The 15,727-nt window shown below is 44.9% G+C and overlaps 1 protein-coding gene across 1 annotated transcript in view; it reads left to right on the top strand.

Annotated features, from left to right (window-relative positions):
- RS1 (retinoschisin 1) overlaps positions 1-14,845 on the top strand; it is a 30,084-nt gene extending 15,239 nt beyond the window's left edge. The window contains exons 3-6 of the mRNA XM_036270988.1: positions 904-1,009; positions 8,944-9,085; positions 11,320-11,515; positions 14,511-14,845. Of these exons, the coding sequence (XP_036126881.1) occupies positions 904-1,009; positions 8,944-9,085; positions 11,320-11,515; positions 14,511-14,663 (597 nt within the window). The 3' untranslated portion in view covers positions 14,664-14,845. The remainder of the gene's footprint in view (positions 1-903; positions 1,010-8,943; positions 9,086-11,319; positions 11,516-14,510) is intronic.
- Positions 14,846-15,727: the final 882 nt, after the last annotated feature.

Consider the following 15,727-nt stretch of genomic DNA (forward strand, 5'->3'; position numbering starts at 1 on the left):
CGATGTGTCCCTTTCACGTCAATGGTTACCAAAAAAAAAAAGGAAAAAATGTCCTCGGGTGAGGATTAAAAAAAAAGAAGAAGACTAGGATTTACATGCATAGCCTTTTTTAAAGAGTTTCTGAGCCAAAAATAATGTATAGGGCTATGACTTTTTAAAAAATGTATTTTTAAATATTATTTTTTTCTGTTTGTGGCAATAGCACATTTTATCTGAGAGATATGTTTCATTGAGAGAATGTTTCAATGAGAGAACGCGAGTAAACCAGGTCTTAATTAAGATGGTGTAATCTTGAATCCAGTACCCTTTAAAACTGGATCCCCAAAAGGGACCTCCAGAGGATGAAAGGAGCCTGACCTTGGACTGGGTATCCCCAAACCTCTGAAGACAACTATAATGGAGTGAACACTGCCCCTTATATGGGTGTGTCTGTGAGATTATTAGCTGGTCACCCACAGTGACAGACACTTGTTTATCTAGATTTACAGATGAGTGGCAACTATGTGTGTTATGGCTGGATTCAATTGTGCTGTTGTACTGTGAAAGCAGCTGTAGACAATTGTAATGAATGAGCAAGGTTTTTTCGTTTTTTTTTATCCTCACCCGAGGACATTTTTGCATTTCTCTTCAGATAGAGCGGGAAGGAGAGAGGGAGGAAGAGAGAGAGACACATCGACTGGCTGCCACCCACACAATCCCATGGGGCTGGGGACAAACTGCAACTAAGGTACGTGCCCTTAGTGGGAACCAAACCTGGGACTTTCTGTTCTGCGGGCCAACGCTCTAACCGCTGAGCCAAACCGGCCAGGGCAATGAGCAACATTTTTGAACACAAGCTTTTCCAGTAGTGCTGACTACAGTTAACTTTGACCGTGACTTTTCTGCCTCTTTGGCTTCCCACAGGATGAGGGTGAGGATCCCTGGTACCAGAAAGTGTGCAAGTATGATTGCCAAGGAAGTGCCAATGCCCTGTGGTCTGCGGGCGCCGCCTCCCTAGACTGCATACCGGGTGAGTGAGTGTCCCCTCTCCTTGGAGCACCAGACCCTTGGGTGTCCTTGAGAACATCCTATTTCTCCTTTCTTTCAACCCAGCTTAATTAAACCCCTGATATGCCACGCTCTGGGTTTTCTCCAGTTGGCCTCTGAGCTTCAAATCTCACATGGCCATTGCTCTAAACTGTCCTGATGCCCTTGTCCAGAAAAGCTTTCTGGATCTCTGCTTGGCCTGGGTAAGATGGTAAGATAGGACCTAATAAAGAGATTAATGGATAATTAATTGAAAATAAATTAATAGTAGGTAGCAGGGAGTTTTGAGAAGAGGTTAGGCTTTTGAGCCAGAAAAGACCAGAGCTGGAATCCTGGCTGCATCACTTCTTAACTCCGGGACTCTCACTTTGGCCTTTTTCTATCAAGCGGAAGCAATACTGATATTGGAGAAAAATATGTCTCATCTTCCCTGGTTGCTAGTGGGAGTGAGGTTCTTGGGATACCACTGGAAGAAGCATTTCTGGACGCCCCCACAGGAGGATGAGATATGGTAGAAAGCTTTATTTCCATGGAATTACATCCCTGGGTTTCCAAAGTCCCATTTCCCTTAGTCCAGTCATAGAAGAAGTATAGCTGGGGTTTCAATGGAGCTAGCAACAAAGCCTGTGTCCAGAGTTTTCTTTACATGTTGGAGCCACGTCCAGTTCAGCATCAGGCTAGCTGTAGTCCATTAGTCCATTGTGTGTGGGGTGCGCACGGGTGTGGGCCATGTGGGCAAATGCAAGGAAGCAGGAGCGAAAGAGCCCCACAAGCCCAGTCACATGAGTTCCCAGAGAGCCAAGAGAGCGAACACCTTTGTTTAAGGGGTTATGTATCCCAAATCTTCACGCCCTTGCAGTGTCCATGCCCATTCTGGCCAACCATCTCTGTCCCCGGGTGTAATTGACAGCAAGCACCTTCATTAGCCCCCCCCCCCCTAATTTATTGGGCATGCACCCATCTTCCCTTTGTTGGTCCCCTGGGGAGTGTAAAGTTGTAGCTTCCTGGTGGAGCTGCCCAAGTGACATGCCTATAATATCTGGCCTTCCCTTTGTGCCTTTCCTATTATTAATAACTAGCTAATTTCAACAGTATCGATACTACTGTGCCTGGATAGTCATTACTCACCGAGCAGCCATGTGCTTCCCCCCATCCCAGCCCCACTGCAGCCAGGTGGCTTCATATGAGCGCTTCCCGCCAAAGCGAGCAGTGTCCCTTCCGAAATAAGGCATTTAAGGCCTGCTGGTACTCCAGTTCTCCATTTTCCTGCTTGAGAAAGTGGCTTGTCCCTCAGCCTGGGTGCCAGGGAAATGCCATGGAGCAGAAACCCCTGCCAACCCACAATGGCCAAGTCACCCGAGTGAAAAATAAACCTTTGTTGTGTTAAGCCTCAGAAATTTCTGGATGGTTTGTTCTGCAGCATAACATGGCCTTTTCTGAGTGATGTGAATTCCCACCTTCCTCTAAGGCAGGGGCCAGCAAGCTTTGTCTGTAAAGGACCAGATAATAAGTATTTGTGGTTTTATGGGTCCTGCCTTCTCAACTTCTCAATTCTGCTATTGTTGCTCAAAAAGCAGCCATAGACAATAGGTAAATGTATGTGCATGGCTGTGTGCCAATAAAACTTTATTTACAAAAACAGGCAGTGAGCAATATTTGACCGGAGGCCACAGTTTGCAGACCCCTGCTCCAAGGACTTGGGAATAAATTGGATGAGGCATTAAAGCACATTGTGCTGTACCTGGCAAACTGGAGCTCCTTTTCTTCCTGCCTCCTAAGAGCTCATGCTCTGGCTTTCAGAGGCTGGAGCGGCTGCAAATATTTGCAATGTTCAGTCCCCTCCAGGCTCTGAGCTTCTTTGGCATGAAACTGTCCTTGTCACCCCTCTCCAGGGTTACAGAGGGCCTTGTAACGTCATTCACTTTACATAATCGCCTAATAATAGCTCCAGGAGAGACAGGTTTGTGTGTATGCCTGTGAGCTTCTCTTCATTATTTCATTAAATTTGCATTAAAATAGCAAATTGTGGGGGAGAGAAAGAGGGTAGTGTACAATGGCTTTTACTGCTTCCGTTTTCCTTTTACTAAAGTGGTAGAAAGTCTTTTCTGAACTAAGTCTCACAGAAGGGAACAGTGGGGTCCCCATAGTGAGGAAAGCAGTACGTGCTGTTCAGTTCAGTGGGCTTCCCAGTGGACCGGAGCTCCTGCAGCCATTACTTGTTCGGATGATCTGCCCAGTCAATATTGAAGCACCCTCCTTAATAATCCACTTAGAATTCCGCCCCCTTTTATCATGTGCCTTTTATGTGCCAGACACTGATGGAGAGACAAAAATGAAAGCATTGTCTTCACCCTGGAGGAGTTTACCATTTAGTGAAAACAAATGTTCTCTTCACTAGAGGCAGGAGGCCTACTGGAATTCCATTCCAAGGAAGTTCTAAGAAGAAATTGAAAAGAGATGATTTATGCAGATTGGATTCACTGACCCAATCAACTGTGAAACTGAGGAGGGACTTGTGTTTGAGGAATGTGAAGAAGACCCCGGTCCCCAAAGCTTTCTCCCCTACATTGCCATGAACTGGAAGTTCTGAAATCAGAAATTCTTTAGCTCACCTGTTCTCTCCCCACTGTTTTTGTTTGTTTCATTAAAAAAAATTTTTTATCCTCACTTGAGGACTTTTTTTCCATTTTTGTTCAGATAGAGTGGGAGGGAGAGAGAGGGAGTGACAGAGAGAGAGAGAGAGAGAGAGAGAGAGAGAGAGAAGAAGAGAGAGAGAGAAAGAGAGAGAGAGAGAGAGAGAGAGAGAGAGAGAGAGAGAGAGACAAGCGTGAAAGGGATACATGAATTGTTCGCAGGACTTCAACCAAGGTCAGGGACAAACCACAACCAAGGTATGTGCCCTTGACCGGAATTGAACCTGCGACTCATTGGTCCGCGGGCTGACGATGCTCTAACTGCTGAGCCAAACCGGTCAGGGCTCATTTTGTTTTTATAACAATGCAGATATTTCTACGAAGGAAAAAAACACAACGTTGGTGTTAATTGGTTTATTCATTGGTAGTAATTGGGTTTTCCATGAAACACATGAAGTCAGTTGCCCGTCAGTGGCTCAGATCCTTATTGATATGGTGGTCGATATCTCCGGCCTCTGCGATTCAAGGCCTCCTGCAGACTTTGATTTAGGGGTAAAGAAGAGACTAGAAAGCACAGAAGGACAGGAAGGTCATTCATAGCTGCCAAAAAAGGAGCTCCCAGGTGCACACTGGCTCTTACTGCCCAGGGACCCCACCCATAGAGCAAAGACTAAGTGCTTATTTGTAATCTTCACCTTAACACTATTAAAACTACTGAAAGGTCTATCTTTCCCACCATTGAGCCAAGATTACCTCAGCACTCTGAGGCAGGAATAGGTTAGGGAAGGTATCAAAGTATAAGAAATCCAATGACTCAATGCTTTACTTTTATTCCAGATTCTATATTTCTACATTATATTCAGATTTATATTCTATTCTTCTGTAAATGCTATTCAATATTCTACTACATTGTCATAGGTATTCAAGTCTAATACACATGCAGAATAATATTCACATCTCTCTTGACAAGAATGTCCCTGAACTCTCTTTGTGTCCCTTTAGGTTATAATGTCTTTTATAAGCATGTCTGGCCTGCATGCCTACAAATTGAGAAACTATGTACTGAATAAGAAAGGCTAGTATGTTAAGTATCCACAGTCTGAATTAGCAGCACATTGTGAATTTGCCTTTATCCATCTAATTATCAAATCATCGCTCAGAAGAGCCACTTGTGACAGAAGATGCAGGTTTTGCCTTAAGAGTAAAATGAGTACAGACATAGGCCAGTGGGGCTTTGGGCCAGACAACTTCTACTTTCTCCCCGGGCTCATTGCTTCCTATTTCTGCCATTTTCTCTGCTTATCCTCAGCAGCCACCAAGGGGGGGTGATGATGTTTGTTCATCCATCCATCCTTCATTCATCCATGCAATCAATATCTACGCAGTGCCTACATGTGCAGGCATTCTGCAGGGCTCAGAGGTTAGAATGGTGAGCAAGACAGACTATGCTGCTGACGATTAAATAATCACAGGAGGAGGGACAAGGGTGCTTGGGAAGACATAACCTGGAATCCTTTACTCAGCTCAGGGTAGGCAGAGATCTGAAGGATGAGTAAAGGTGATGGGGAAAAAGAGGGGACAGGAGTGTCACAGGCAGAGGGAACAGCCTCAAGTGAAGGCCTACAGGCCTGCCTGAGGACCTGAAGGCGGCTTAGCCAGGACCATGGGAAAAATAATAAACTAGAATAAAGTTCACTTCACAGCACACAGAGCCCAACGAATGTTACATTTTCTATTTTTCCAAGTTCAAATAACCCCAGTTTGAGTCTCCCTTTGTCATGGCCTACACTCTACAAATGAAGAGTCTAAAGACAGGATTGTGGAAGGTCCTTCTTCTCCCTTTTGGACTATGGGCTTGCAAGGGCTGTCTGGGGCAGAGCCTAGGCCCAGGCTGGGTGGTAGGCTCTCTGCCTGGCCCACAGCCCCACTCAAAGGTCAACACCTTCCCCCTCTGAACCAAACTCAGTCCTGGGGACCTTTCCAAGTTTCCTGAAGGTGTCCAGAGCTCAGGGCTCCCAAGCCCCATCCCTGCTCCAGCCTCATCATGGGCACCATTTCCCAGCTAAGCTCAGGCCCTTCCCATAAGCTCCCCACCACCACCACTGGGCAAGACTCAAAACCCAGAGCCCCTGGCCACCTTCTCCTCTGGAATAATCAGTTGATTCGTTTTGAGGCCTAGACCTTCCAAATCCATAAGCCTGGGAGATGTTATGTTGCCAACAGGCTTCTCTGTCACTCATACACACACACACACACACACAGCTTATTCAGTCCTAGGGAAAGGAGAACCCAGACCTTTAGAAACCTGAAGCTGGGCTCCTTCTCAGATGATGGGAGCGGGGCAGGGCAGGGTAGAGGTGTGTTAGATTCCCTCCCTAGTGATCCTTCATCTGTAAAAAAGAAAACAAAAAACATGCCAAACTCAAATAGACATTACTATATCCTCACAGCTTCACCTTATTCTACCAATATGAGTTGCTGCTTTTTGGCCAGGCACTATAGGCTTTACACTCTACAAATGTTATTTCACATAATCCCACAACAATGTATGGAGGCTGTTGTGTTCTTTTCACAGAGGAGGAAACTGAAGCACAGAGATGTTAAGCAGCTTGCCGAAACTCACACAGAGGGAGAGTGGGATTCAAGTGGGATTCAATCCCAGGTTGCATTGGCTCTAATTTTGATTTTGGCTGCTCATTACAATGACCTGCAGCTTTACCCCATGCCCAGCTCCTGCCCCTGGACCAAGACATCAGAATCTCTGGGGGTTTGGCCCGAACATCAGCACTTCTGCAACTCCCCAGGTGATGCCCAGGATGAGACCCATCAGAGAGGCTCTGCTTTGTGCCCTGGGCCAAACCACCAAGTTTCTGGGTTAGTAGCTGGGTAGCTGGAGGCACCAATGCCTGACACAGGAGCACTGGACAGGGGAAGGCTTGGGGCTTGGATGCTGACGGGCTCATTTTTGGCTATATGGGTATGAAGCATCTTTGAGTCACCCAGATGGAACTGTTCACCTGGAAAATAGTCAGAGGGCCTAAGAGTCAGGCACTGACTCCCAAATGCCTGCTGAAACCATGGGGATGGTGAGATAATCGCTTCCCCTGGAAAGTGTGGACAAGATCCATGTCTGGACAAGTCCTCACAGGCCTCCAAAGTCATTGCCACTGGCCAGGTCCCTGCATGTCTACAGCCCACACTCTTAATTGTTAGATGGGGTAATTGTGAAGAAATGGCAAGAAATATAAGGGGGAACAGAGAAAGATCAAAATACCAAGAATAAAGTTCTTGAGAGAGGTGGCGATGGCTTTTCCTTCCCCTCTGCCCACTCCCTCCAAGCTGGTGGCTCTGGAGCAAGAAAAGGAAGGTTCTGGATACAGGGGACTTAGAGAGACATCCACAGTTAGAATTTAAGTGACCACCAAGGCCCAACTGAAACCTAGCTTTCTGACACTGGGGCCTTGTCCCTCTATCTGGTGGCACAAGTTTGTCTTCTAGTTTGGAGGGGGATGGAGGAGGTGGAGGAGCCCCCAAGGCCATGGGCACTAGGCCCTTGAATCCACCAGTCAACACAACGCCTTCCCTGGCATGCTAAGGTTTCCACTGTGCACTTTGAAAGTGTACTTGTGAAAAAAACTGGTCATTCTGGGAGTGAAATCCTGGAAACTGCATTCTTAATAAGCCCCCTTGATGATTTGGCCACACAGGCAAGTCCATAAAGTTTTCCTCTTCCTTCTCCCATGAACTGACATTTTAATAGTTCCCGGAGCCTTGGGTACTTGATAAACTACAAATGCTTTCCCCTTACCCTCAGTCCCATTGAGCTGCAGCTACTGGTGGGAGTTGGACCTATTTTTTTGGTGCATTGGGTAGAAAGGTGGTTAAGCCCTCTGGCCAGAGGCCCGAAGCTGTCATTTTGTCTTCAGCCTCTGGGGACAGGGCATGGCTGTCCCTGCAGGCATAATGGAGCCTCAGGATGGTGATCAAGCTTTTGCATGCTTCATTCAGTATTACTGACTTCTGAAAATTACTCTCTAGAAAGAACTCAGCTCTCATTTTACTGTGGAAGGTGATGATGCCCCAGTAAATATATTCAGCTCTTCAATATGAACCCAATGCACACATGGAAAAAATAATTTGATTTACCTTACTTGAAGTTTATCATTCACAATTGGAAAACTAGGAGAATGTATTTGCATAAGCTTATCATTTGTTTTCTATAAAAATTCAGGCAGAAGTTGAGTTAGGTTATAAATAAGAGGTACCCTAAATAGTGGCTTATTGAATTAGCTTTGTTTTGACTCACATGGTAAAAAGCCTAGGGGTAGGGATTTTCTTAAGGATATCAGGGCTGAGGTCTCTGCAGTTCTCTTGGCCTTACTTCCATGGTGCAAGATGGCTACTGTTGCACCAGTCATTAGGTCTTGCTTCTAGGCAATAGTTAGAAAGAAGAGGCAAAGCAAAACCTGATCAGAAATCCCCAGCAGATATTCTCTTATATATCTCACTGGTCAGAAATTGTGTCACGTGACTTCTAACTGCAACAAAGGCTGGGAAAGATGCTTTTTTAGCTGGCTACATTGCTGCCCTCAACAAAATTAGGGTTCTTTAGTAAAAAAGAAGGGGGTAATGTATGCTTGGTTGACAATTGGCAGTCTCTGACCAGGTAAACCAACACTGAACGTGAGAGGAAATAACATGAGAGGCAGCAGACAATTAACGCCTAGGAACAAGCTTTGGCTATTCTTCCTTGGGAAAAGCAGTTCCTTTCAATTGTCCTTTATTTGACAGTCACTTGGGCACATTTCACCTTTTCTTTTTCTTTTCATTAGACTAGTGAGAAAACTGTATTTACAAGTGGGAAGTCGATCTCAATATATAATCACCATCCTGCCTCTCACCATTGTTTTTTTTTCCCCCTATAATTGCCATCATATGCTGCTTGAGGACAATTAGGGACCCTGATGTCATCATACAGGATGGCTAAACCTGCATTAATGAGGAAAATAAAGAGTATGACATTTAAATATGATATTTTGCTGTAGACCTCTTGGCTTTTAGGTCTCTGTTTGTGGAGGAGGTAAAGTATTTCTCAACCCCCCCCCGCCCCCAACTGCCAAAGAACCACTTCCTCTGCTTTTATGAATGTCTTGAGTCTCTAAGGCAACTCCCTTATTTCATCTTCAAATGGGATGGTTTGATTTGTCATTTCAGTCATGTCATGTTTATTGAGCATTGTAATGCAATACAAGTGTTTTAATGTGCATTGTTTTTCCTTTCCCAGAATGCCCCTATCATAAGCCCCTGGGTTTCGAGTCAGGAGAGGTTACACCAGACCAGATCACCTGCTCCAACCCGGAGCAGTACGTGGGCTGGTATTCGTCATGGACTGCCAACAAGGCCCGCCTCAACGGTCAAGGCTTTGGGTAAGCAGGCTGGCAGCTCAGCTAATTTTTCCCCCCATGTGATTTGACAAAGTAGGTCCCTTTAATAAACTACTGACACAGAATGCATTTAGTTATTCAACAAACATTGATTGAATGCCTTCCATGTGCCAAGGACTGTGGATACAGCACTGAACAAGGTGGATGAGGTCCTGGCCTTTAGGAAGCACATAGTTTAGAAGGGGAGGATTCTAAACACATAATCACACAACTGATCACTTAGTAAGTGTGATGAGTGCTGCAGAGGAGACAGAGCAGAAAGACCTAGTCCATTTGAAGTACCATGGAAAGGCTTTCTAAGGAAAAGATATTTAACCTGAGACTTACAGTTTGCAAGGTGAGGGGGTGGGCAGAGGATATCGCAGGTGCAAAGTCCCTGAGTAGGGAAGATCCCTTAAGAGCATGGATGGGGGCCGTAAAGAAGGCCCACAAGGTGGGAGCATAGGCAAGGTAAAACTGGAGAGACAGACAGAAGTCAGATCATGCAGGGTCTTATAGTCATGCTAAGGATTGTGGTCCTCATTTTAGGGATAGTGGGAGGACCCTGAAAGTGCATTAGTTAGAATACAGGTTTGTGCTGCTGTAACAAAGAATCCCAAAGTACAGAGACTTCACATAGAGGTATGTTTCCTGCTCATCTAAAAGTTTCATTAGGTGGTCTAGGGTTCTCATGGCAGGTGGATGCTATCAGGGGTCCAGACTCTATCTACCTTATTGTTCAGTCATCCTTAACATGAAGCTTCCATCTTGGAACCCAAGATGGCTGCTCTTAGCACCCACTGTCACATTCAAATTCGAGTCAGTAGAGAGAAAAGGAGAGCAGAGCGCACACACTTTTCCTTTAAGGATTCAGACATAATTGTATTGGCCACTTCTGCCCATATCCCATTGACCAGAATTTAGTCTGATGGCCCCACCTAGCTGCAAGGAGGACTATGAAATGTGATCTTAGCTTGGTGGCCATTTGCCCAGATAAAACTCAGGAGTTCTATTGCTAAAAGGAGATGGGGAGAGGCTATTAGGACACAATTAGCAGACTGTGAGAGAAATATTTAAAGTTGAGGAGTATCACAATCAGATTTGTGTTAAGAGAAAAATCTTGTAGCTCCTGTGGGGAGAGCTGTTCAGATGGGGGACTATGATAATCCAGGGAGATGAATTAAGCTACGGTGGCAGTCCGGGCAACAGTTGAGGGCTAGAATGGTGTCAGTGAAATGGAGAGAAGTAAATGACTTTGAGAAACACTTGGAGATGGAGTCAATAGATGGATTGGCTGTTTGAGGTGACAGAGAGGAAGGGGCCAAGGATGGCTCTCAGATTGCTGGCATGAAGACCTGGGAAGACGGGTCACATTCAGTGAGATGGGTAGCACTGAAGGAGGTTTTGGGGTGAGGATAAATCATAACTCACTTTTGGGCTTGTTTCATTTAAGATGCTCTAAGGCATATGGGAGAAGTTGGTTAGCTTACAGATGATTCTCAGGATCTGGAAATTAGAAAAGGTTTGGGATGGAGGCAGAAAGTCAGAGCCAACTGAGGAGCAAGTCTGGAATTAGAAGAGAAAGTAGCCAAGGACTGAGTTCTGAGAAGCTAATTCATATGCAATAAAAAAGTAGAGGAGCTATGGGTGTCCACAATTTATGAGGGACATAGCTAAAGAAAAAAAAAAGAAAATCCGTTCCATCAAGGTTGGTTATTTTATAATTGTCAAAAGCCCTCCCAGAGCCACTCGGCTCAGTGTTCTGTACATGATACACTCTCCCTGAAAGCCATGCATGACAGCACATGAAGGAGATGCAGATATGTAAAGAGAATGAAATTAAAGAAAAAAGATTCATGGTGAAAGAAACATCAGGTGAGACTAATGAAAAGGGAAGGGGGCTGGTGGGTGCAATAACCATGCATTGAAGAAAGACATGCTCAACCACGCCCCAAAGGTGATTTCAGCTACACTCAGAGGCATTTCTTTGACAAATTAGTTGGATCTGACAAGTTTTCCTCGGGCGGTGGAGGCACAGGGAGAGAGAGAATGATGCAAATGTCACATAGGCTGGGCACTTCTTGGAGACAAGCCTCTGGGTGCTTCAGAGATTGCAGCTCAGTCCAAGCTTAGCGGGGGTTCTTCAGGTGCTGGCATCCCCTCAAAAGTCAGCGTTTCCAGGCTCTTCAGAGACATTTGCAGGGAAGGCTCCTGCTAATTCTCTGTGTCCCTGGCAGGTGCGCCTGGCTCTCCAAGTTCCAGGACAGCAGCCAGTGGTTACAGATAGATCTGAAGGAGGTCAAAGTGATTTCTGGGATCCTCACCCAGGGTCGTTGTGACATAGATGAGTGGATGACCAAATACAGTGTGCAGTACAGGACCGATGAGAGCCTGAACTGGATTTACTATAAGGACCAGACCGGAAACAACAGGGTAAGTCAGGCTTACCCCAAACCACCTTAGCTCACACTCTCTGGGACTCACCTCTTTCCAGTATCCCAGTGTCCCTGTCGCTGTCCTCTGTCAGCACACTGGCCCCAAAGTAGGTCTTTCTTGTTGTATCCATGGTGCCTAGTAGTTAGCAAATGAGTGTCACTCTTGCATACAAAAGAAATCTTTGACTCCACTACCACCACCCCAGCCCAAGTTGCTCTCCCCTTTCCCTGGGCAACTGCACAGCTCTCACTTCCACCCTTTCAAACTCCACTCCACAGAGCAGCAGAGTGAGCTTTTAACAAAGTAAATCAGATCGTGCCCTTCACTGCTTCAATGACTTCCCATTGCACTCATAACAAAATCCCAACTCTTTCCCCGGCCTACAAGGCCCTGGGAGATGTACCCCCAGTGACATTATCCCTTAGAACAGGACACAAGCCAGGATGCTGGGATAATGACAGGCCTGTGTCCTGTCCTAAGGAGCTCTCACCTTGCTACACACCTTCTGCCTAGAAGACTCTTTCCCCAGACCCTGACCACAATGGCTCATTATTACTCGGGACAAGCTCCAATTTACTCTGCTTAGACAGGCCCTCTTTCCCTAACCACACTATCAAACAGCCACTGTTTCTTCAAATACCTCCATCTTATCACTTTATCTTTCTTCATAGCACTTACCACTTTCTGAAAACATCTTTCTTATTTATTGGTGTACTTGTTTATCAACAGTCTCCCCACTGAATATACAAGACCCACGGGAGACAGATGTTTTATGCACTGCCGTATATCTCATGCCTAGACACGGGTCTGACCCAATGTAGTCACACAATGAATAGTTGTTGAATGAGTGAAAAATAAAATAGGAAAATAGAAGGAAGAAAGGGAAGAAGGGAATGAACTCAATTCGGTTCATCAAACATTTGTTGCCGTTTGATGGATCCAATCTGTTCCTGAATTCATGCATATTCTGTGTTTTAGATAAACCCCCAAACCTCAGGACCACAGTTAAGGGGTGATGCAAAAATAAGAAGTAGTTTTGTAAGTGTGAAATCAATACCGAAAGTCACCTGTTAGTACACATTGGATTGAGCTCATATTGGATGGCTGAAGCAATATCTAGGAACTCTTACTAATAAAAAATCTGAAAATTAAAAAAAAAAAAAAAAGAAATCTTTGAGTTCTCATATCAGGATATAGTGGCTTGAATAATCAAAACCAACCATTTTGACTATTTCAAACTCATTGGATTGTTGAACACTTTGCTGCATAGATCTGATTTGATCTATTACTGATGCAGATAAATCCTGCTCCATTGATGTAGATATGGCCTCTCCTTACTATTGATTGAGACTGACAGCTGAGATGCTCTAGACAACCCAGCATGTTAGCCAGTAAACTACAGAAATGTTTAAAATGACTCCAGCAGTGCAGACATAGAGGCCCTTAAACTTTTATATGCCAGTAAACTCTGAGTGCCAAGGCCCAACTCTTGTTCATCCTAGACTAGACACAATAGACTCTCTCAATGTATCTCTATCTCTATCTGTTCACATATATCTTATATCTTTGTATACATACATATATGTATATGATGAATTAAAATTTTACTAGCTATTTGGAAATGTTAATTGCTCTTTTGCCTGTGAGGACTTCTCCCAGCTAATTTGGACATTCAATCAAGTCAAGTAGACATGTGCAGCTGAAAATCAAAAGGCTTTGTACCCTCTGATGGGAATCCATATAGCAAGACATTCATGGGTTGAGATTTTAAGGAGTTTGAACACAATAGGTAAAACCATATTGATACTTGGATCTTTTATTCCATTTTTGTTCTTATTGGCTTTTCAAAAAGATAATGGGAATTCTTTTCAAGCACTGTTTCTGAAGGCCTTGGGGGTTCTTGTCAAAGAAGCACTCCACTTGGGCATTTGCACAATCTGGAGGAGCCTGTTCCATCCTCCCTCTTCACCTGGCTGCTGCCTTGAATAGATTCAAGGGCAAGCAGGTTAGAGGAGATGTGGGGTATTGTTATTGAGAAGAAAGGTAAGATCATGGCATAGGAGGTCCTTCTTGTTTTGTGGATGGATGAGGCCAATTTTTCCCAGAAGATAATACCAGAAGGGAATAAAATGTTACAGTGTCATCAGGCAGAACTCTATGACTCCAGAAATAGTGAAAAGAATGATTTCTTTGGAAATACAGCCAAACATTCACTGCACCTTTTATGTTTCACCCACTGCATCATGCCACGTTATATCCTGAAAACCATAAAACAAACCATTTTCCTCTCTTCTCTGGGCACTACCCTCCTCCTTTCAGAATCTTCCTTCTAGTTTTTTTTTTCTTTTAAAAAACATTTCCAAGAGTAGAAAGTACCTGCTGTTTGTATCAATGTAGAGACACACTGTTAAACTTTAGCTCATGACTGCAGAGCCAGCTCACACGTTTTTACTTGAGCCCCATTTTGGATACCTTTGGAACATGGGAACATTCTTCTTGTGTGATGTGGTCCTTTTAAAAATTCTTATCAAAATGCAAAGAATTAAAATGAAAAATCAAGAGGCATTTTAAAAAAAGCAGCGCCACACAAAAGAACTCTCTGTGATGATGGAACTGTTAATATCTGCAATGTCCAATACGGCCGCCACTAATCACATTAGCTATTGAGCACTTGAACCATGCATGGGTAGTGTGACTGATGAAGTGAATTGTTATCTAATTTGAAGTCATTTAAATTTAAGTAGCCATATGTAGCTACTGGCTACCATACTGGACAGCGCAGTTCTGGATGTCCCCAGATTCAGAGAGGCCTGGAGCATGTAGGTGCTAATAACCGCTGGAGATCAGATTTTGTGGGATGTCTGCAAATTCGCTGTACTTTAACCACTTTCCGAGATTTTTCCAGTTACAAGTTGGGGTCAGCTCCAGACAGGAATTGCTCTTCCTTTTCCCTCCCCTGGTGTGATGGTGAGAAGATTTCACCTCTCTTTAGGTCTTCTACGGAAACTCAGACAGAACCTCCACAGTCCAGAACCTGCTGCGGCCCCCCATCATTTCCCGCTTCATCCGGCTGATCCCGCTCGGCTGGCACGTCCGCATCGCCATCCGAATGGAGCTGCTAGAGTGCGTCAGCAAGTGTGCCTGACACCTGAGCGGCTGGGCGCCTGCCGGGAGGGGGGTGGTAGTGGAGGGCACAGAGCTGCCCGCGGGGGGACCCCGACACATCACTGTGACAAACAGGGCTGTATTTTACAAGCTCTTTTCACTGCAGAGCTGGGTAGAGAATATTTCTTTCTTTCCATTAAGATATAGTTTCCAATTTCAATGAAAGAAAGAAAAATGAACATATTCCCCACTCAGGGCCAAAAAAAAATATAAATAAATAAGAACAAAGAAAATGTCCCTAAAAACAATTTTCCTACAAAAGCCTAAGTAGCAGGGGTAATTTGCTGCTCTGTTTTTTTGTTTTGTTTTGTTTTGTTCTGTTTTGTCACAGTGATACTGTGAAAGGTGCAGTCCCAGGGGAACACAAAGCAGCCCTGATAATTTGAAATTTCTTTTGCTTCACTATATTCAAAACAGGAACATAATGTTTCATGAAGCCTGGCTCTGAATACAAAGAGGGAGCCAAGCTTGTGGTTTCTCTTAGCTAAGTTTTCATTAAATCATGGCCATTTAGGACTGTAGAGCACTGGGTATACAGAGTGAATGGTTTTGGCGTTACTGGGTGCTGGAGATGAGTACGGTGGATGTGAGCCTGTGTCTCAGTCTCCTGAGAGCCGTACATGACCAAAGGCCCCAGGTAGGAGGGCCTGACCTGCTGAGTTTTTACCCCCATGTTCACAGGGATTGGGGGGTTCCAGAGCTCTCATTATATACAATTCCATTCTGCAGCCCACTCAGGCAAATTATCCCAGGCTATGGTCACTATTCAGGTGAATTCACAGGTCAGGCTACATGTGTAAGTAGCAGTTTCCCTGTATTTAGGAACCCCAAATGACCAGAACACACCAGAATTTCCCTTTATCTAGAGCTATTGTTTTGAACAAGCTTAGCACTTTGAAAACAGTTGGCCTGCCCTGGCCGTTTTGGCTCAGCGGTTGGAGCGTCGGCCTGTGGTAAAGAGAGACCCGGGTTCGGTTCCCGCTAAGGGCGCGTACCTCGGCTGCAGTTTGTCCCCGGCCCTGGTTGGTCGTGCGGGTGGCAGCC

This window comes from Molossus molossus, unplaced genomic scaffold (genome assembly GCF_014108415.1).
Source record: "Molossus molossus isolate mMolMol1 unplaced genomic scaffold, mMolMol1.p scaffold_m16_p_2, whole genome shotgun sequence".
Lineage (NCBI taxonomy): Eukaryota > Metazoa > Chordata > Mammalia > Chiroptera > Molossidae > Molossus > Molossus molossus.